General features: G+C 40.9%; 4 protein-coding genes across 9 annotated transcripts; 2 read left to right on the forward strand and 2 right to left on the reverse strand.

Annotated features, from left to right (window-relative positions):
* Positions 1-101: 101 nt before the first annotated feature.
* On the reverse strand, positions 102-6,059 carry LOC119024162 (ras-related protein Rab-8B-like). Of its 2 annotated transcripts, XM_037106677.1 has the most exons (9): positions 5,921-6,059; positions 4,564-4,657; positions 3,229-3,289; positions 3,076-3,136; positions 2,898-2,975; positions 2,691-2,780; positions 2,512-2,577; positions 2,363-2,413; positions 102-1,376 (listed from the first exon to the last, which is right to left on the reverse strand). In XM_037106677.1, the coding sequence occupies exons 1-9, from the start codon at positions 5,927-5,929 to the stop codon at positions 1,281-1,283; spliced, it is 606 nt and encodes a 201-aa protein (XP_036962572.1). In that variant the 5' UTR covers positions 5,930-6,059; the 3' UTR covers positions 102-1,280. The 2 variants fall into 2 exon arrangements, with proteins under 2 accessions (XP_036962572.1, XP_036962570.1); XM_037106675.1 differs by lacking the exon at positions 5,921-6,059 and having other exon boundaries at positions 4,564-5,255.
* rps27l (ribosomal protein S27 like) lies at positions 5,288-6,714 on the forward strand. Its single transcript, XM_037106679.1, has 4 exons — positions 5,288-5,445; positions 6,050-6,158; positions 6,265-6,375; positions 6,484-6,714. Exons 1-4 carry the CDS (start codon positions 5,440-5,442, stop codon positions 6,510-6,512), a joined length of 255 nt encoding a protein of 84 aa, XP_036962574.1. The 5' UTR covers positions 5,288-5,439; the 3' UTR covers positions 6,513-6,714.
* On the reverse strand, positions 6,713-10,623 carry dnaja (DnaJ heat shock protein family (Hsp40) member A). 2 transcript variants are annotated; one of them, XM_037106664.1, is made up of 8 exons: positions 10,489-10,623; positions 10,029-10,177; positions 8,461-8,635; positions 8,243-8,347; positions 7,898-8,125; positions 7,563-7,793; positions 7,348-7,448; positions 6,713-7,238 (listed from the first exon to the last, which is right to left on the reverse strand). In XM_037106664.1, the coding sequence occupies exons 2-8, from the start codon at positions 10,158-10,160 to the stop codon at positions 7,014-7,016; spliced, it is 1,197 nt and encodes a 398-aa protein (XP_036962559.1). In that variant the 5' UTR covers positions 10,161-10,177; positions 10,489-10,623; the 3' UTR covers positions 6,713-7,013. The 2 variants fall into 2 exon arrangements, with proteins under 2 accessions (XP_036962559.1, XP_036962558.1); XM_037106663.1 differs by having other exon boundaries at positions 10,479-10,621.
* Positions 10,521-19,111, forward strand: acsbg1 (acyl-CoA synthetase bubblegum family member 1). Of its 4 annotated transcripts, none has more exons than XM_037106653.1 (15): positions 10,521-10,734; positions 13,736-13,837; positions 15,144-15,199; positions 15,376-15,644; positions 15,728-15,816; positions 15,951-16,071; positions 16,161-16,241; positions 16,327-16,476; positions 16,595-16,771; positions 16,874-17,055; positions 17,173-17,406; positions 17,520-17,737; positions 17,888-18,027; positions 18,150-18,396; positions 18,509-19,111. In XM_037106653.1, exons 1-15 carry the CDS (start codon positions 10,553-10,555, stop codon positions 18,583-18,585), a joined length of 2,325 nt encoding a protein of 774 aa, XP_036962548.1. In that variant the 5' UTR covers positions 10,521-10,552; the 3' UTR covers positions 18,586-19,111. The 4 variants fall into 4 exon arrangements, with proteins under 4 accessions (XP_036962548.1, XP_036962549.1, XP_036962550.1 ...); XM_037106654.1 differs by having other exon boundaries at positions 10,543-10,675; XM_037106655.1 differs by lacking the exon at positions 10,521-10,734 and adding an exon at positions 11,141-11,423.

Here is a 19,111-nt window from a genome sequence, read left to right on the forward strand (position 1 = left end):
ACAATAACGAGAAAAAGACAATGACAGCAGTGAAAAAAATCATTAACGAAATGCTTCAATATCTTAAGTCACAGTGCAGCGTAGAAAGAAATCAACAGGACTCTTTAAATATCTTCTTCCTTTACTGTCTTTTCGTTTCATTGGTGTAGCATACAGTATCTTAAAATGACAGCTTTCCCCAGTCATTGTGTTTTAATGTTGGAGATGTCAAGGGAACTTGTTGGATGTCCACAGTTTAAGGTGAAAATAAAGTATACACACAACAGCTCGCTGTGCTGGCATATGCACAATGTAAACGGCGAAAAACATGAACTTCCTTCACGAATGACACTTTCAAATACTTTCTGTAAACATTTTTTTTTCTTTTCAGATACTGTAAAATGTGCTTAACGATGATCCACTCCGAGGTATCTCTACAGCTTTCATGCAAATACTGACAATCGCGTAACATTATGTAGTAAGTACGGCTCCCAAGAAACAAACAACTTCTTCATTTTTTTTTTCATTTTGACACAGAAACCTGTATAAATAAAGGTTGCATTAAAAAGAATACAAATGGGTTATATTCATACATATTTTTGCCTTTCCATCACAGTTCTGTGACTCACTCCAGGCACAGATGAACAAATAGAGATGATGCCAGTGCTACAGAGGCATCTTAATATACATGAAATTCACAGACAAATACAATCAACGCTGAGACTTGATATGTCTATCTGGCAGCATCGCAGTAGTAAATATGACAATAGGTAGTGTGTATAAAACAATGCTACATTTTATGAAAGAATTTTTTCATTTTTTTTTTTCCCAGATCGTAAGACAACTATGTGTAACCTAGATATTCTCATGAGATCAAACAGAGGTATTATATATATATATATATAGATATATATAGATATATATATATATATATATATATATATATATAGATATATATAGATATATATATATATATATATGTATATGTATATATGTGCCAACAAAACCACTGCCTCCTGTGAGCAGACTCTGCAGCGCCAGCTACAAACCAATGCTGGCGATCATGTACAAGTCTTTTGCATGAGCGGACATACATTATCAGGCCTCATTCCTCATTGATCCTCCTCGGGACAGCAGATTAGGATGGCATCTCAACCACTCGTGAACCTGTGAGCCTCAGCTGGCAGTGTAAGGCCCTCTGAGTTTGACCACTTGTGCTGCTGCTGCAAGGACGTCCGGGAGGCAGGAACCCTCCAAAACAGTCAAGCTAGAGCCGTGCACACTGTAGAGGGGTGAGCCGCCTAGAGAAGCGAGCACTTTAAGAATTTTATCCTCTTCGACTTTTTCTCTGTGATCTTGATTGGTTTGCCTGATCCTCCGGCATTGTTGTTGTCAGTCTGGCGAGGAGAGACATGATAACAGAGAAACGTTGTCAGAACAAGATTAAACAATCAGGGCTTTTAATTTTTAATTCTGTTAACATTTGGTATCAACGTCCATCCTGATCTATCCGATCACAAGTGGACAGCTTTACGCCCGTCAGTTTACACCTCACATTAACATGCGTCTCAGCATACGTTTCATCTCACTTCACCTCCGTCCACAGAGTTTCTCCTTGCGTCATAAACATCAAACCCTTTACACCTTCAGTTGTGGTGATTCAGTGACTGGATCTCAAATGTCAACATGTCTTGAGGGTCTCGCTTGTACTTAGAGCCGTCCGCTTGTGATTGGATCACTCAGGACGCATGTTGATACCAAATCTGAAAACTCTGTGTAAAGGGCGCAAGTCTTGGTTCACAAGGGTGCGATTTATTGCAAATAACATTAAAATTAAACACATAATCAGGATTTAAAATGTGAGAAATCATACATTTATTGTAGTACTATTAACACACTAATGTCAAATAAAAAATTTGGTTTTCAATAAAAGAGAGTTCACCGGTTATGTTAAACAGTGTATTTGCATATTTCCATCAAAGTCCTCTACTGCCTAATGTTTGAGGGATCTTTCTAGGAGAATACTGTCGATAAACAAACATATTATATATATTACACTCATCTAAGATACAAACTGGCTGCAGGTACAAATATCCACCTATGAGTAGTCTTTTTGTGGGCTAGCACAGGGTAAATAAAGCCTGCTACTGCTTGTGTAGCTTGATTGCTGTGAGTGAAAGCAACCTTGATGAGCGTATCGACATTTTTATCAGCTCCAGGCAGCTGAACAGTAAGACGACTCTTTTTTTCGAGAGATTTCAGTGATTAAATCAAACTGGAGGTGTTAGAGTGTGGGACAGAACACATTTGTGAAGTGAGAGGGACACTTCCGAAGAAATTACACCCTTCACCCATTTGTTATAAAATTATCGTATCCACTTACTGCCTTTGAGCTCAGATTGTGTAATATGTCTCTTCCCATAGTGTAAAAAGCCTAGAATGACAAAAGAACACACAGAATGTTAATGTGCACACAGTGTTTATCAGTAGAGTTAAAAATGGTACTTTTGTGGTTGAAACATTTTTGCTTACCTCTTCTACATTCAAGCTCGACTTTGCACTGGTTTCCAAGAACTTGACTCCATAATCAATTGCCAGCTGAGTAAGATAAGAATATGATGTGAGTGTCACGCGACGCATTTTGGAAAAGTTCGCTGGCTTTCGATGTGTTTGAGACTGCTTATCAGTAATGACTGGCTGCAGAGGCTCACCTTTTCACCTCTGTCTTTGGACACCTGTCTCCTGTCAGTCATGTCACATTTGTTGCCCAGGATCATCTTCTCCACATCAGATGAGGCATGCTGGGAGAAGTTCAAAGGCTCATTATGCCTCAGTACATAGTAACGCTGTCAAAAGGCAACTTCCACCATGAATAAATTCATTTTATGAATATAATTTAGCTTCATTTCAGAGCTCACCTCTTCAATATTTCTAATCCAGTTTTTAATGTTTTCGAAGGACTTCTCATTGCTGATGTCATACACCAACATAATGCCCTGTGAAGAGAAACAGTCGTCCTCACAAACAAGATCTCAGACCACGTGATGTACGAGATAAATTCAGGAGGAGTACGTGAAGGACGGAGCGCAGACTCACCATGGCCCCTCTGTAGTAAGCTGTGGTGATGGTGCGAAACCTCTCCTGTCCTGCAGTGTCCCTGAAAACATCAAATCAGCTTCAACGGTCAACGGGCTGCTTTGTGTCACATACTTTTTTTTTAAAGAGAAAAAATATATAAATTGAACTCACCAAATTTGAAGTTTGACTCTCTTTCCATCCAGCTCGATTGTTCTGATTTTGAAGTCTATTCCTGCATTTGAACAGACAAACAGACTGAGACTGATGCTTTCTGCATTGATTGATGACATGTAAGGCTGCAACCGGAGGTCGACTGATATGGTTTTATCAGGGCCGATACCGATCGTTAGAAAATCAAGGAGATGGAAAAATGATTTTGGGACTGATTTTCATTTGTAGTTAAAATAATTAATTACTATTCTTAAGTACAAGTTTGAGGTACTTCACATGAGTATTTTCATTTACTGATCCTTTATGCCTCCTCTCCACAACATTATTTAATCACTACTATTACTAGGCACTTTGCCGATTCCGATTAATCAGTGCTTATAAGATATTCATTGTGACGTGTTACCAGTATTGTTGTGCATGGGCGGGATACTGAGTGAGAGGATACTGCATCACAGCCAAAGTAGCACATTTTTAAATTGTTTTCAGCAATCTGGCAGAATAATGATGACTATTGGCCCCGATATTGGCTCATAATCAGTCTTCCACTAGCTGCAACAGTGTGAGATTTTCACAGTACGACAACCATCTCAGAAAACATCATAGTTTCATGGTATCACAGGACACGGTAATTCACATTCACAGTTATAATAATCAGTTACCATGACCCACGGTGGAACAGTTGCTTTGTTATAATTTGAAAAAAAATCATATCTTGAAATATCTTTTTAATCGTCAAATTTCATACCACATTATTCTTTGAAAACGGTATATCGCCGCAACCCTTGCTGCATAATATTCTAAAAGAAAAATTGCAAACCTGACAAACCAGCCACTTTGTTAACTAAACAAATGCCTTAGACTTTTAAATCCTATATCAAGTTGTCACAGGACATCATTCAAAGTCACAGCAAAATCAACAGCTGCATTAAGCTGCACTACAGAGCTTTATGAAGGTTATAACAATATTATAAGCACATTTTCCAGGAAACGTAGCATTTTAACAAGGTCTCCTAATGTCTGACATCTCTTGATCTTACTCTAATCTCATATTTAACCTTACTGGTGGCGATGAGCCATCAAGGACAGGAGATCATCAGAATGTGTCTCTCAGATCTATTGTCTTGCTCTTATGCAGCACTGCCCCTTTAAACAACGTGGGTCTGTATAATATAATACAATTGAATTTACTTCCATATAGCTGTAATTACCACACTGAGCAACACCAATGCAAAGCAAATAAATCATAATCCTGTCCTGTTCATATGAGCATGCATGATGTCAGATCTATCTATCTATCTATCAGAGGGGCGGCTGCTGCTGCTGCCGGGCACTCACCTATTGTGGATATGAAGGTGGTATTGAAGGAGTCCTCGCTGAATCTGAACAGCAGACATGTCTTCCCGACTCCGCTGTCTCCGATCAGCAGCAGCTTGAACAGATAATCGTATGTTTTCGCCATTTTTTTTTAAAAAAACAAACAAACTGCAGAGCGCAACGTTACGACAATGTGTAAGGCCGGGATCTCCTGTCTGGAAGTCCTCAGCTGTCTGTGGCAAGGCTGGCAGCAGACCGGTGCCGAAAGGAGTGACGCCACGTTTCGCTTTGCATCATGGTCCATGTAGTCTTAAGCGGGTTGGGCAAGTTCTGCTTTTTTTCTGATGAGCTGACTGCAACTTGCCATATATTTAATGTGTGTGTGATTTGGAAAAAAAAAATCTCAAAGGCATACACACGAACACAAATGCTTTGTGTTCTCATCTGAACCCAGTCCGTGCTCTTATGTCTTAAAAATGCTTTGTCAAAGCCTAATGATCAATGTCCTTTTTAATATATATAATTCTTGTAAAATGCTGAAAAATGTCATGAATCGTGACCTCGATATATCAGCAAAAAACAACAACCTTGCAAAAACAAATATTGTTTTTACAAATGCTTAATGATGCAATGTCAAATATCATTAAAATATAAGACCCTCTATGTTGACATTTGCTTTTTCAAATAATATTTGGATCTGTCCTTATTATCTTTATTTTCTTACTTACCTTTGTGCAATGCTTGACTGAAGGCAGTGTCTAATGTGTGTTTTAACACCCTGCTCATGGTATTCAGGGGTGTCTCAGCCCCTCTGGTCTGCCAGTTCCTGTTGCTGCACAGTTTCTGTTCCACCAGCACCACGTTCATGCGCAGGAAAGACAGCCTAGCACCGTGAAAATGCCTGTAAGTTGTATTGTTTTTATGCTGATTTGTCTAAATCGAGTTCATGTGCAGCGTTGTCAGCTGTCAGTGGTTTCATTGTCGACTGTCCTCCGTCGGACAGTGCAGTCGTGCCCTCGGTCCGAGACCTCTAAGTTGTGTTGTTGGTACGTAGCAGCAGCAGCACATGGACGAAAAGTTAGCTAGCTCAAGACATGTCCGGCTCGGGTGGCGACTACTTGCTGGAACGCAACCGCGTCGAACGCCTATGCGACGCAAGTTGTGGCGGAATAGTTTCGGCCCAAGAAATAGTCTGTACTTGCAAATATTTTCCCCACCGTAGGCCCGTTTTTTAGCACATGCACAGGGTGTTAACATGTTTTACAGCTTTTATTCGTCGTTTTATGTGTTACTAAAACGTAAGCTAATGCCTGGACTTGCTTGCTATGTGTAAAAGTTTAACGCTAGATTTATGAAAAGATAACAAATGGCCACCTACCTTGTGCATCAGTTCAGTGGCGTTGGGATTATTAAAACGATGATAAAGAAAATATCGTTCCAAATGACTTGAACTGATTTAAACAATCTCATTAAACGAGTCATCTGCCTTTTGATTTATTTACTCTAGCTGGCTAAAGACCTCCTCCACCCGACTATTGACCATGAGAGAAGACAACATAAGAAGAAACGACTTGTCCAGTCTCCTAACTCTTACTTTATGGATGTGAAGTGCCCAGGTAAACCAATAGCGTATAGTTAAGTCCACTTGAACATGTGCTACATGCAAGAATAAATGCACTGGGATGAAGTGATCTTATTGTATTTAATCCTGTGTGATTGCAGGTTGCTACAAGATCACCACCATGTTCAGCCATGCTCAGACTGTGGTGCTCTGTGTAGGATGCTCAACAGTGTTGTGCCAGCCAAAAGGAGGAAAGGCCAGACTCACAGAGGGTAACACATCCACAGAAAACTTTTGATTATTGCTATACGTAATGTCGAGAGGATGGAGCCAAGTGGCATTATCTGTGAAATCTTATTTAATTTTTTTCTCCTCTGCAGGCTGTTCTTTCAGGAGGAAGCAACATTAAAAAAAAGGAATTACACACTCAATCATGTCTGTAATTAAGCCCTTAAGTTTCCATTGATTACAATGTAGTTGTACATTCAATAATGACAGGTTCTGTCACTGTACAGATGTTCAACAAAGACGCATTTAAGAACTAACAACGTTTGTAATATGCAAAAATACTAAAGGTGAAAAATCAATAAAAGAAAGCTGTTGTAAAAGTTGAGGCATCACGGTAGTTTTATTGAGAAATAACCGAAATGTTTGTCACAACTGAAATTACCTTCACAGAAAGCATACAAGTCTGGATGAAAAGAAAACATTTGTGCCATAGATTTTTTTTGGGAAACAAAACATATAAAAGACACTGATTTTAAATAGTGAACAGAGAAGACAAGAACACCAAAACACAGTTCTGATAAATTTGTGAGTACACCACTTGGATATTTGAATGCCAGGACAGTCCAACAACAAAAAGAATCCCACATTATCTACAACATATTTTCTATCACAGACTTTTTGATCACTGTGTCTGACACTGCACTCCGCCTCTGGGACCCTCGTCATCATCGCCGTCTACCTCATACGCTTCTCTGCTGCGGCTCCTCTGTTGTGACTGCACATCCACCACGCTGAGCTCCACCTCCTCCATGTCATCTGTGATCATCAAGTCCTCCCTGGGAGGAAGCAGTCGTTCCAGCTGGTACATGAGGTGCTCCGGGAGAAAGTGATTATCTGGGAATTCCACCTGTGGGATAAATGACAATTATCCTTAATTATACGCAACAATCAAATCTGACAGAGATTAAAACCAGGAGTTGTAACACACCGGTGAAATGTTTTGCGATTTGTCTTACCTCGAAATGAATGAAAAGCTCTCCCTTCTCATACGGATCCCTGTACAGTGGCATGCCCTCATTCTGAACACATTTGACGTCGCCGTGCTTTATTACCTCACCTGTTGATACACAGACAGACCTTCATTAAATCTGAGTAACATAACTACTGTTTACCAAAGATAAATATTTCCACCAAACAAACCAGCAGTGGAAGACAAGCTGATCTCAACTACCTGGCTGTGTGCCGATGATGAGCGTTCTGTTGTCCAATGTGCGAATGGTCTTCTTGAAACCACACAGGGCCTCGACCAGTTTGATTTGCAGCTTCATCACCAAATGATTGTCTTGCCTCTGGAAAACATCGTGGTCCTTCTGATCCAGCACAATAATTACATCCCCAGGCTCTAGTCCTGGTTCCTGGTCACCTTCTCCTTGGAATGTAATTCTCTGACCATCTTTCATACCTGCACAACACATTTATCTTTAGTTTCATTTGCATCGCTTACCATGTTCACACCACTGAATACATTTTAAACATGAGAATCGTAAAAATAAAATAAAAATGCACCTTTGTCGATGTTGACTTCAATAATTTTCTTCTTCCGTTCTACTTTGTGTCCATTGCAGTTCTTGCAGCGGTCCTTTGAGTTAAATTTCTCGCCCTGTCCCTGGCAGTCTGAACACATGCTTTGGATCTGCTGGATCATGCCTGGTCCGATCTGTTGCACTCTGATTTGTACTCCTTTACCTTTGCATGTTGAGCACTTCTCGAGGGTACCTTTCTTACCACCATAACCTGTAATAACAAGGATAATGTCATTTACTGTACTTTTTACAAGATAGTAAAGACAAAATAGTAACTGTTCAAACAGTTACTATTTATGGGATTAAAAACCAACGTAACACAACGTACCGTCACATTTTTCACAAATGACATTCTTCTGAAGTCCAAGCTTCCTGGTGCTGCCATTGTACATCTCCTCCAGTGTGACACTGAGCTGGTGGATAACATTCTTGCCTACATGGAAAAGCAGATACATTTAAGTTAAACAGTTATATGCTATGGAGTATTTTGATACATCAGTTCAACCTGCTACTAGATTACTTAAAACACTAAGAGAAAATATATACCTCTTCTCTCCCTCTGCATCCTTCCACCACCTCCAAAGAACATGTTGAAGATGTCCATCGGCGAAGATCCTCCACCCATTCCTCCTTCTTTGATTGCTTGTTCTCCGCCTTGGTCATATAGGTCCCTTTTCTTTGGATCTGACAGCACCTCATATGCTTGAGAGATGTGCTTGAACTGTGGCCAAAAGAAATAATTCAAAAAACATAGCATTAAGTCACTTTTGAAAACAAGACAGGATTTAAAGCCTTGGTGAAAGAAGTTAACAGTCCGACCAATACTGGACTTTAATGACACTAAGAATAAATACAAAATTTCAATATTGGACAACATATACACTGACAGTGCTATAGCTGTGATGTCAAACAATATCAATAGGGCCAGAGAAGATGCATTTATTACCTTTACTTGGGTGCAACAATTACCAAAATTTTAAGTTTTTTTAAAAAAGGTGTTAATGGTGTCTTGAAATGTTCTGGTCTAGTTTAAAATAGAGCTAATTCTAAACTACTTTATACACACAGTTGAGTAGTTAAATCTACAGCAATGTATCATATTCTACATAGGTCATATGTTGTGTCCTGTGAGAACCACATTATCTTTAAAATGTCAGCTCAGAAGAGCTGAGAAAAGCAGTCTGTCTCAAGGTTCATGACACTGTATTTTCCAGCTAATCCAAGGGGGGTTTCATAAGAGTTCATTAATCTTAAAGAGGTAGGAGAATTTTCTTAACCCATGAAGCAACACTTCACCCTTCAGCTGATCAAACAATTAAAATCAACACATTTGGAGATGCAGGGTATTAAAAAAAGTGCAACCTGAAAAGTGACTATAGACTAAAACTGCCAGATTAATGCAAAAAAGCAGAAAAGACAAAACAAAAACAGGTTTGACTGATTACTGGTGCTGATATTCAACATGTCTAAATTGAAATACTCAAGTACTACAAAATTGTACTTGAATAAAGCCCTTGAGTGAGTTGTTATTTGTATTACACCACAGGTTATTCTAAATGTATATTCTTTTTACTGCAAATGAGTTACCAGTGTCCTTGATTACTAATATCAGTTTTCATTATTGGCTGTGAAATAACCATATCAGTCAAAAGTATACCATTTGTCTCTGAAATACAGTGGGGTTGAAGTACAAAGTTGTAAAAAATAGGAATGTAGCCTATATCAGTTGCATTTTCAGCATATTTCATAGTATGACTGAGTTTTTGCAGATGGCAGATATTTGTCAAACCAAATTAATCAGCCCAACGACCCCTCAAGTGTGACGATACCGTCTTAAAAATCAAAGTAAATGACCAACTTGGTTTCTTTCATTTTAATATAATATAACCTTACAGCCTTCTAACATTGTGTCCGGGGGCGTTTCAGCACAGTGGGAGGGCCTTTTCCTCCAGTGTCTATAAACAAAAGAGCTGCTGGATCCTTCCAGAAAGTTCCGGCTGTCAATTCAACCGGACGTGCTGTTTTAAAATTAGCAAAGGCCGTTTCCATCGCTCCATAAACGGCTACACACGGACACCCCGACGGTCTCTAACGCTAAATGTGGCATCACCCACCTTTTCTCCTCCACTGGGGTTCTTGTCGGGATGATATTTCAACGCCAGCTTTCTGTAGGCTTTTTTCAGCTCGTCCTGCGTGGCTTTGGGGCTGACACCAAGGAGGTCGTAGTAACCCGTTTCGTGGACCATGGTGACAGCCTAGCTAGCTAAAAAACAACAACAACATAAAAACTCGTTAGCCTCAAGTTTAAGATGAAGCGGTGTTTATTTTGTCCATGAGGTTAAAAACATAAAAGATATAACAGCAACAAAGTTGACATTTAGCCACATGGTGAAGCAGCCTCGGACGGACGACATGAGGTCTCTTAAAAAGGAGGCGTTCAAAGACGTTTTCCTGGCAGGGCTCGTGGCTACTAACGTTCACCAACGGCTGAATGAAACCGCTACTATTTACCTGCCCTTCAGCTAAATATTCTTCCAAATCCACGCCACAGTTTCTCCACTCACCAAGTCTTATCGCTTATCCAAGAGTGCTTGCTTGCTCGCTCGAGTTTCCTCCTCAGTGTGGCCGCTGACGGAAGATGGCTGGGTCTTATAGCCGCTCCACAGCCGTGCAGAACTTTCTGGAGAGCTCTGAGAAGAGGGAGAAGTGGGGCCGCCGGATGTGTCGTTGGAGCTGGACCTGGGTGAAAAAAAAAATTAAGGCAAGAGGAATGAAGAGGGAGGTGGGGCTGGAGGTAGTCAACACCAGCCCGATGAACCGGTATATGTATGGAAACTGATTAAAGTCTGTAATACTCTGGTTTAGTGTCGAACAAGGAAGATGTGCTTAAGGTGCGCAGTAGAGTCTCGTTTTGGGGGATGACATTTTCAATCAGAACAGCAAGAACCCTCGTTGACAGTCTAAACAAATTTAATAAACAAGATCAATAAATCAAATCAGTTACATTTATATTGCAACCAAATCACAATCACATCCTCAGTCCTCAGACCCTGGTCAGGAGTGAGGGAAAAACAACAACCATTTAACAGAAAAGATGGAAGAAAACCTCTGGAAGAGCCACAGAAGAGGGGTCCCTCTCCCAGGGAGGACAGACATGCAGTAGATGTCGGATGTACATAACAGAACAACAAAATCACAGTGTAAAAATTGCCATGACAGAGTACCTAATACTATATAAGGAGACAGTGCAACAGAGGAGAGCAATGATCCAGCGGAAGCTATTAAGTATGATGATCCAGATCCGTCAATATGTGCGGCAGCAGGGGCCCCTGTCCATCAGGAAGGAGCCTGAATGAAAAGATTTGAGGAGGAGGAAGCGATAGAGAGTGGACACTGAGATAGCAGCACAGCTTGCAGCTTGAGGGAACATAAAAGTGTTGAAGTAATAATAAAAACTCAGAACTATTTCCCTGACTGAATAAAACAGGCTGTTCTCAGAGGAAAATAAGGTGCAGTAAACTGTTTTTGAAGCTAGACAGGTGGCAGGGTCCGCCACAATATAAACAAAGTAAAACAGTCTGAAACTGTGTTGTCCTTTAAAGTGAGGATCTCGAAGATTTTCACGTACAGTGGGGCAAATAAGTATTTAGTCAACCACCAATTGTGCAAGTTCTCCTACTTGAAAAGATTAGAGAGGCCTGTAATTGTCAACATGGGTAAACCTCAACCATGAGAGACAGAATGTGGAAAAAAAAAACAGAAAATCACATTGTTTGATTTTTAAAGAATTTATTTCCAAATTAGAGTGGAAAATAAGTATTTGGTCAGCTACAAAGAAGCAAGATTTCTGGCTGTCAAAGAGGTCTAACTTCTTCTAATGAGGTCTAACGAGGCTCCACTCGTTACCTGTATTAATGGCACCTGTTTTAACTCATTATTGGTATAAAAGACACCTGTCCACAACCTCAGTCAGTCACACTCCAAACTCCACTATGGCCAAGACCAAAGAGCTGTCGAAGGACACCAGAGACAAAATTGTAGACCTGCACCAGGCTGGGAAGACTGAATCTGCAATAGGTAAAACGCTTGGTGTAAAGAAATCAACCTTGGGAGCAATTATTAGAAAATGGAAGACATACAAGACCACTGATAATCTCCCTCGATCTGGGGCTCCATGCAAGATCTCACCCCGTGGCGTCAAAATGATAACAAGAACGGTGAGCAAAAATCCCAGAACCACACGGGGGGACCTAGTGAATGACCTACAGAGAGCTGGGACCACAGTAACAAAGGCTACTATCAGTAACACAATGCGCCGCCAGGGACTCAAATCCTGCACTGCCAGACGTGTCCCCCTGCTGAAGCCAGTACACGTCCAGGCCTGTCTGCGGTTCGCTAGAGAGCATTTGGATGATCCAGAAGAGGACTGGGAGAATGTGTTATGGTCAGATGAAACCAAAATGGAACTTTTTGGTAGACACACAGGTTCTTGTGTTTGGAGGAGAAAGAATACTGAATTGCATCTGAAGAACACCACACCCACTGTGAAGCATGGGGGTGGAAACATCATGCTTTGGGGCTGTTTTTCTGCAAAGGGAACAGGACGACTGATCTGTGTAAAGGAAAGAATGAATGGGGCCATGTATCGAGAGATTTTGAGTGAAAATCTCCTTCCATCAGCAAGGGCATTGAAGATGAGACGTGGCTGGGTCTTTCAGCATGACAATGATCCCAAACACACAGCCAGGGCAACAGAGGAGTGGCTTCGTAAGAAGCATTTCAAGGTCCTGGAGTGGCCTAGCCAGTCTCCAGATCTCAACCCCATAGAAAATCTATGGAGGGAGTTGAAAGTCCGTGTTGCCCAACGACAGCCCCAAAACATCACTGCTCTAGAGGAGATCTGCATGGAGGAATGGGCCAAAATACCAGCAACAGTGTGTGAAAAGCTTGTGAAGAGTTACAGAAAACGTTTGGCCTCCGTTATTGCCAACAAAGGGTACATAACAAAGTATTGAGATGAACTTTTGGTATTGACCAAATACTTATTTTCCACCATGATTTGCAAATAAATTCTTTAAAAATCAAACAATGTGATTTTCTGGGGGTTTTTTTTTATTTTTTTTTTCCACATTCTGTCTCTCATGGTTGGGGTTTACCCATGTTGACAATTACAGGCCTCTCTAATCTTTTCAAGTAGGAGAACTTGCACAATTGGTGGTTGACTAAATACTTATTTGCCCCACTGTATATAAATATCTGTTAAGTCACTAACCATCGCTGATTGAGGTAACGCAGCGATGACTGAGCCTGATGAAAGCCCTTGGCAGTCACTGTAATACCAAAGATGTACAATGGGTGTCACTGGTGATCACCCTTTAAAAGTATTAGAGCTCTATAAAACTTTTTTGATTACTTGAGATTCTAATGTTGGAGCCACTTAAACACAACAGATCAAACTTTTGGAACACTAAACTCAAAGACAAGGCTTTTATTATTTCCATCAGATTTATTGGTCCTTGGTAAAAGCCTAAAATGTGGTTATGATTTTGGTTTTACCTTTCTGTGTGAGATTTAAGGGAGGGTTATAATCACTCTGTTTTACATATGAAAAGATTGAGCTCATTTAAATTCTGGACATGGTCCTGAGCGATCAGTCCATTGCAGTGCTCACGAGGACTTTCTGACTTGTTTCGCAACCATTCATCACTTCATGCAGTTCAACTCGTTTGTCTCTTTAGTTTGTTCGTTCATGAGAAATAAATGTGGTACTATAAAGCGTGAACACAAGATTTAGAAACGTTTCTCCTTTGAACTAATCCAGAGGCTTGGACCTGCGTAACTTGTATCCACGCTGCCAGGACTACCATACTGACGAGATGGAATTTGCAGACGAAGAGAAGGGAGGTGATCAACTTGAGCAAAGGTAAGCAACATATAAAAGCGATCTCATGTTGTGTCTTTAATCCAGTCTCACCAGACTTCACTAGAACTCTCAAGCATAAATTACCAGTTTATCCATATATTTCCAGTTCAGATGTGGGACAGGTTACAGCACTTTAAAGTTGAACCAGTTTCAACACATAGCATGCAAAGTCGTGACAATGAAAAACTAATGTGACAACGATTGCACAGAGTTTTGTCCCTGATTACTTCTGTTGTTAGTCTGTATTCTTTAGAGCAGGGCTGCCCAAACTTTATCCCTTGGAGGGTCAACACTGAAACTTTAAAACTGGAAGTGGGGCCAAAAGCTGACACATACTGTAAAGCATTTTTAAGATGCAAAATGGTACTAGGTTCCCAACTGACTTCAGAGTAACTCTGCCCATCCATAAGATGTTTTAAGATTGTGATAACTAATTCATCAGGGATCCTACATATGTAAAGAGCATTTTCTGACAGAAATAAACAGACATTTATATTCGAATAATTTAAAGATTCAGTATATAAGCATATAACACCCCTGGAATTCATAATTAGAACAAATAGCGGGCGCATTTCACCAGAGTTAGTGCAAAATGCTGCCAATAGTGGCTATCATTAGCTAGTTGGGTAGCAATGGAGCTAGTGGTCCAGAGCAACATAGAACAGGTCCAGACTGGCCCGGGCTAGCTGGTTAGCATGCTAACATCAGCAGACACTTCTTCAACATGATACCTTATATTCTGTTGGTACTTTTAGTTAATCTTTGAATGTTTCCAACTAAAATGATTATGCACCTTTTAACTGATATTTTTGTATTCTCTAATAGCATCTGGTGGTCCAATTTTAACCTTATGGTGGGCAGCTCTTTAGAGTGTCAATAGAACATGCTGGATTAATTTTAACACCCACTTTGTACTGTCCTCATCTACCTCTCTACAAATACAGATAGGGGAACGGAAACTAAAAGTCAATACAGTCTCATTTAGCAAATATACTGTTGTGCACATGATTTCTAACTGTTACTTCTCAATTCCCTGCTTAAATCAGACTAAATATTTATCAGTATCATATTTTTATTGAGTGAGAGTGGGCAGTCCTCTGAGCTCTCATTGAATATATTTTGTCGAACAAAGCAAAGCAGGCTTTAGCTGTGCCAAAAGCCTGACATTGTGTTGGATAAACAATGCAGCTGAAAATTAGGACCCATGTGATGAAATGAAAACAGCAGGCCAAACCATTGGCGCAATGTGAGGGGTGGAGTGTGGATATGAGCTGCTTGGAGCCCATGTTTCCTCTGTGTGTTTCAGTGTTCAGGAGTCTATGGCACGCGAGCCGACAGATAAGGAAGAAGATGCCCCTGTAGGTAAGTTTTAAGCATATGGGTCTGCTGAATGAGACGGTGTCAGCTGCGGTGCAGGAAGTCCATCACCAATAGACCCAGCTGGTTGTGAAAAATACCGGTAAGGGTTACAATTATGCATTTTATTCCTCCATTGTGTGAAGGACTAGATTTTGTTTTTGCTTTCTCGCTTATCTCAGGAAAGAAGAACATAGAAGAGGAGTGTGCCGGCACACCTCTTGCTCCGGCTGTTTCTCTTTGGACCTCTGATGCCGATGGCTCAGTAAGACTGAGAATAGATGAGGGATGTCCTGAGGAACCTGTCACAGTTCACCAAATATTCAAAGCATCAGTCGAAAAATATGGAAACATGCACGCCCTCGCCAGCAAGAAGAACAACAAATGGGAGAAGATAACCTTCTTAGAGTACTACCAGTTCTGCCGGAAGGCAGCCAAGAGCTTTATAAAGGTATATTATACAACTAACTAGCTACTGAGTATATCAATGGCCTTGATTTGCAAAAGATAACAGACATAATGAATTTGTTGTAGCTTGGATTAGAGCGATTCCATGGAGTGGCAATACTAGGATTCAATTCAGCTGAATGGTTCTTCTCTGCGGTCGGTGCCATCATGGCCGGGTGAGAAGGACACCCTGAATCAGCCATTCTATGCTCCTAAATGCACTGTGATGCACTGTGTGGCTGTTATTCTGCTGTTATCACTGTTACACCTGACACATGCTGTTCTACATTGGCCTGTTATCGTCCTACAGGGGGATAATGACAGGAATTTATGCTACAAACTCACCAGAGGCTTGCCAGTATGTGGCTAGTGACTCCAAATCCAACATCATTGTGGTGGAAAACCAAAAGCAACTGGATAAAATCTTGCAGGTACTGTTAACGTAAAAATATAAAGGATTCTACCTACATCCAAAACATGCGATAAATTAAAAATAAATTTCTCACTCTTGACACCACAGATACGTGACAGGCTGCCCTATTTGAAAGCCATAGTGCAGTACAGTGGAGAACCTCAGCAGAAGATCTCCAATCTTTACTCTGTAAGTCCTGACGGCACATGAAATGATAGGGGGTCACAGTGTGGGAGCTCATGGTCTGATGCTGCATGTTGCTGTGTTTGGACAGTGGGGGGAGTTCATGGAGCTGGGTCTGGATGTTTCCGAGACAGAAGTGGATGACATCATCAGTAGCCAGAGAGCCAATCAATGCTGTGTTTTGATCTACACCTCTGGCACCACGGGCAAGCCGAAGGGAGTCATGCTTAGTCATGACAATGTAAGCTTTGGTGTGGCTATTTTTAAGCTGTGCTCATTAGAGCTATGTGTATAGAAGGGGTTGCAAAACCACAGCAAAGTAAATAAGGCTTCTGTCTCAATCTGTTATGAATATTCAGATCACATGGACTGCCAAAAACGCAAGCAGGGCCGGGGACATGCAGCCAGCTGACACTAAACAGGAGTCACTGGTGAGCTACCTGCCGCTCAGCCACATCGCTGCTCAGATCTATGACCTCTGGACGGGCATCCAGTGGGGCGAGCTCGTATACTTTGCACAGCCAGATGCCTTAAAGGTGAACAAAAAAGCCCAGATCACACGAATGTTAAAAGCATATCTTTAAAGCAGTTTTCATCAGAAGGAAATGTTTACTCAATCAGAATTTACGTAATTGTAGGGAAGCCTGGTAACAACGCTGCGAGAAGTTTGTCCCACATCCCACATGGGCGTCCCGCGGGTATGGGAGAAGATGATGGAGAAGATAAAAGAGGGCATCAGCGAGTGTGGATATTTGAAGAAGAAGTTGATCACATGGGCAATGTCAGTCAGTCTGGAAGCCAATCAGAAGTATATGTACAAGTAAGAGCAGATGAAATGGTGTATGTGAGCATCCAAAACAACACACACGAATGCATTTTTGCTGCGAGACGTTTTTGTTTTATTGTTATTCACTTTTTATTTATTTCTTTTATTCAGGGAGGATGAGAGACCATTCCTCGTCTCCCTGGCTGACAGCCTTGTGCTGCAGAAGCTTCGGGCTGAGCTTGGCCTTTCTTGCTGTCGGAAGTTTTTCTCTGGAGCCGCACCGATCAGCAGCGAAACTGTGCAGTTTTTCCTGGGCTTGAATATCTGCTTGTACGAGGCGTATGGCATGAGTGAGAGTACAGGACCACACTTTATGTCAGGTCCCAAAGCTTACAAACTACCAAGGTAAAAATAAAAGGGCCGTAACAACGCATGTCAAAAAATACCAAAGTTAGTCATAAAGTGCTTTGAATGCAATGAGTACAACCCAACAGTGAGCATGATTTTGCCTGTTACAGCTGCGGTAAGGTGGTGCCTGGCTGTCGATACAAGATGGCCGACATCGACTGTGAGGGGACGGGTGAAATTTGCTTTTGGGGACGTAACATTTTCATGGGTTTCCTGAACATGGAAGACAAGACAAGAGAAGCTTTGGATGAAGACGGATGGCTCCATTCTGGAGACCTGGGGAAGATAGACGAGGAGGGTTTCTTGTACATCACAGGGAGGATAAAAGGTAGAGCTATCTGGGAAAATAAGGCTGTTGTAAGATAATTGCTTTTCTTAGGTCACCATAGACCCACACCTTGTGTGAACAGAAGATGCATTATTTTTGTTATAAACCATAAGCAGCTCTAATGTCAGGGCGTCCTCTCTCTCTTTACAGAGTTGATCATCACAGCTGGAGGGGAGAATATTCCCCCTGTTCCCATCGAGGAAGCAGTGAAGAAGGAGCTGCCCATCATCAGCAGTGCCATGCTCATAGGTGACAAGAGGAAATTCTTGTCAATGCTTTTGACCCTCAAGGTAATCTTTATTAATATCCATATAATAGTAAATGCTTTAATGCACTAAATGACAACTTTCCCGATTAGTCATCATTTGTGTTGAAAGATGTAAGATTCCAGGATTGAAATTCTGTGTTCCAGTGCTGTAGTGATGCAGAAACCATGGAACCGACAGAGGAGCTGAGCCCGGAGGCTGTGGAGTTTTGCAAACAGCTCGGCAGCCAAGCAACTAAAGTGTCTGACATCATTGGAGGAAAAGACAAAGAGGTGTACCAGGCAATTCAAGATGGAATCAACAGAGTCAACTCTGCTGCCACTTCTAATGCCCAGCGCATACAAAAGTGGACGATTCTCAGCAAGGACTTTTCTGTTTCTGGAGGAGAGCTAGGTAAATTTAATCAGTCTACAGACACTTTTTTCCTAAAAAAAAAAATTTAAAAATGTGCTTTTCATATTAAAAGCTATGCAATTTTGAGACTTGTATCGTTATCTCGTTCTAGGCCCCACTATGAAGCTTCGGCGCCCGGTCGTGTTGGAGATGTACCACAAGGTCGTAGAGAACTTATATCAAGAATAGTGCGACTGACTGTGTAACTGTCTGAGAATCACGTGGCACCTGCATATCTCATCATTCTTGTGGACATGCATGGGATTTAATTATATGTGTTGTGTGTATAGAATGCATAAAGAATAGAGGTACTATATTTATTTATTTTTAATATTCAAGAGGAAACCAGGATTAAGATTTAAATAGTGAATAATACTTGCTAATACAATATTAAGAATTTCCCAACGTTACAGCATTTTCATGCATTTCTCATAGGCTTAAATATGTGCTTCTAGTTCATCTTTGTCTTTAGTCAACAAAACAATTTGTTTTTCCTGCTTAAAACCATACCAGCTACATTACTTGCATTACAGGATCTTACTGTTTATTTTGTGTAAACGTTTGGTGGTATAGAGTATATGGTTTACGACAAATTCAGATAAAAACTCAACTTTCACCAGGAATCTAATCACAGGTCAACCTCATAGCAGCTAGAAGGGCATATGACACCCCTGAGAGTCATTTGTATAACACTGAATAAAAAGTCTTGCATTTC

This window comes from Acanthopagrus latus, chromosome 8 (genome assembly GCF_904848185.1).
Source record: "Acanthopagrus latus isolate v.2019 chromosome 8, fAcaLat1.1, whole genome shotgun sequence".
Taxonomy (NCBI): domain Eukaryota; kingdom Metazoa; phylum Chordata; class Actinopteri; order Spariformes; family Sparidae; genus Acanthopagrus; species Acanthopagrus latus.

Excerpts from the sequence above, each read along its gene's own strand:
- rps27l (XM_037106679.1), top strand. Across the intron at positions 6,159-6,264 it reads TATGGATGTGAAGTGCCCAG|GTTGCTACAAGATCACCACC; the intron begins GTAAACCAATAG and ends GTGTGATTGCAG. Across the intron at positions 6,376-6,483 it reads AAAGGCCAGACTCACAGAGG|GCTGTTCTTTCAGGAGGAAG; the intron begins GTAACACATCCA and ends TCTCCTCTGCAG.
- dnaja (XM_037106664.1), bottom strand. The coding sequence starts at position 10,160 with ATGGTCCACGAAACGGGTTACTACGACCTCCTTGGTGTCAGCCCCAAA. Across the intron at positions 8,636-10,028 it reads ACCCCAGTGGAGGAGAAAAG|TTCAAGCACATCTCTCAAGC; the intron begins GTGGGTGATGCC and ends TTTTGGCCACAG. Across the intron at positions 7,239-7,347 it reads AGCTTTTCATTCATTTCGAG|GTGGAATTCCCAGATAATCA; the intron begins GTAAGACAAATC and ends TTTATCCCACAG.
- acsbg1 (XM_037106653.1), top strand. The coding sequence starts at position 10,553 with ATGGCTGGGTCTTATAGCCGCTCCACAGCCGTGCAGAACTTTCTGGAG. Across the intron at positions 18,028-18,149 it reads CAATGCTTTTGACCCTCAAG|TGCTGTAGTGATGCAGAAAC; the intron begins GTAATCTTTATT and ends TCTGTGTTCCAG. Across the intron at positions 18,397-18,508 it reads TGTTTCTGGAGGAGAGCTAG|GCCCCACTATGAAGCTTCGG; the intron begins GTAAATTTAATC and ends ATCTCGTTCTAG.
- LOC119024162 (XM_037106675.1), bottom strand. The coding sequence starts at position 4,687 with ATGGCGAAAACATACGATTATCTGTTCAAGCTGCTGCTGATCGGAGAC. Across the intron at positions 2,781-2,897 it reads GGATTAGAAATATTGAAGAG|CATGCCTCATCTGATGTGGA; the intron begins GTGAGCTCTGAA and ends AACTTCTCCCAG. Across the intron at positions 2,414-2,511 it reads CGAGCTTGAATGTAGAAGAG|GCTTTTTACACTATGGGAAG; the intron begins GTAAGCAAAAAT and ends TTGTCATTCTAG.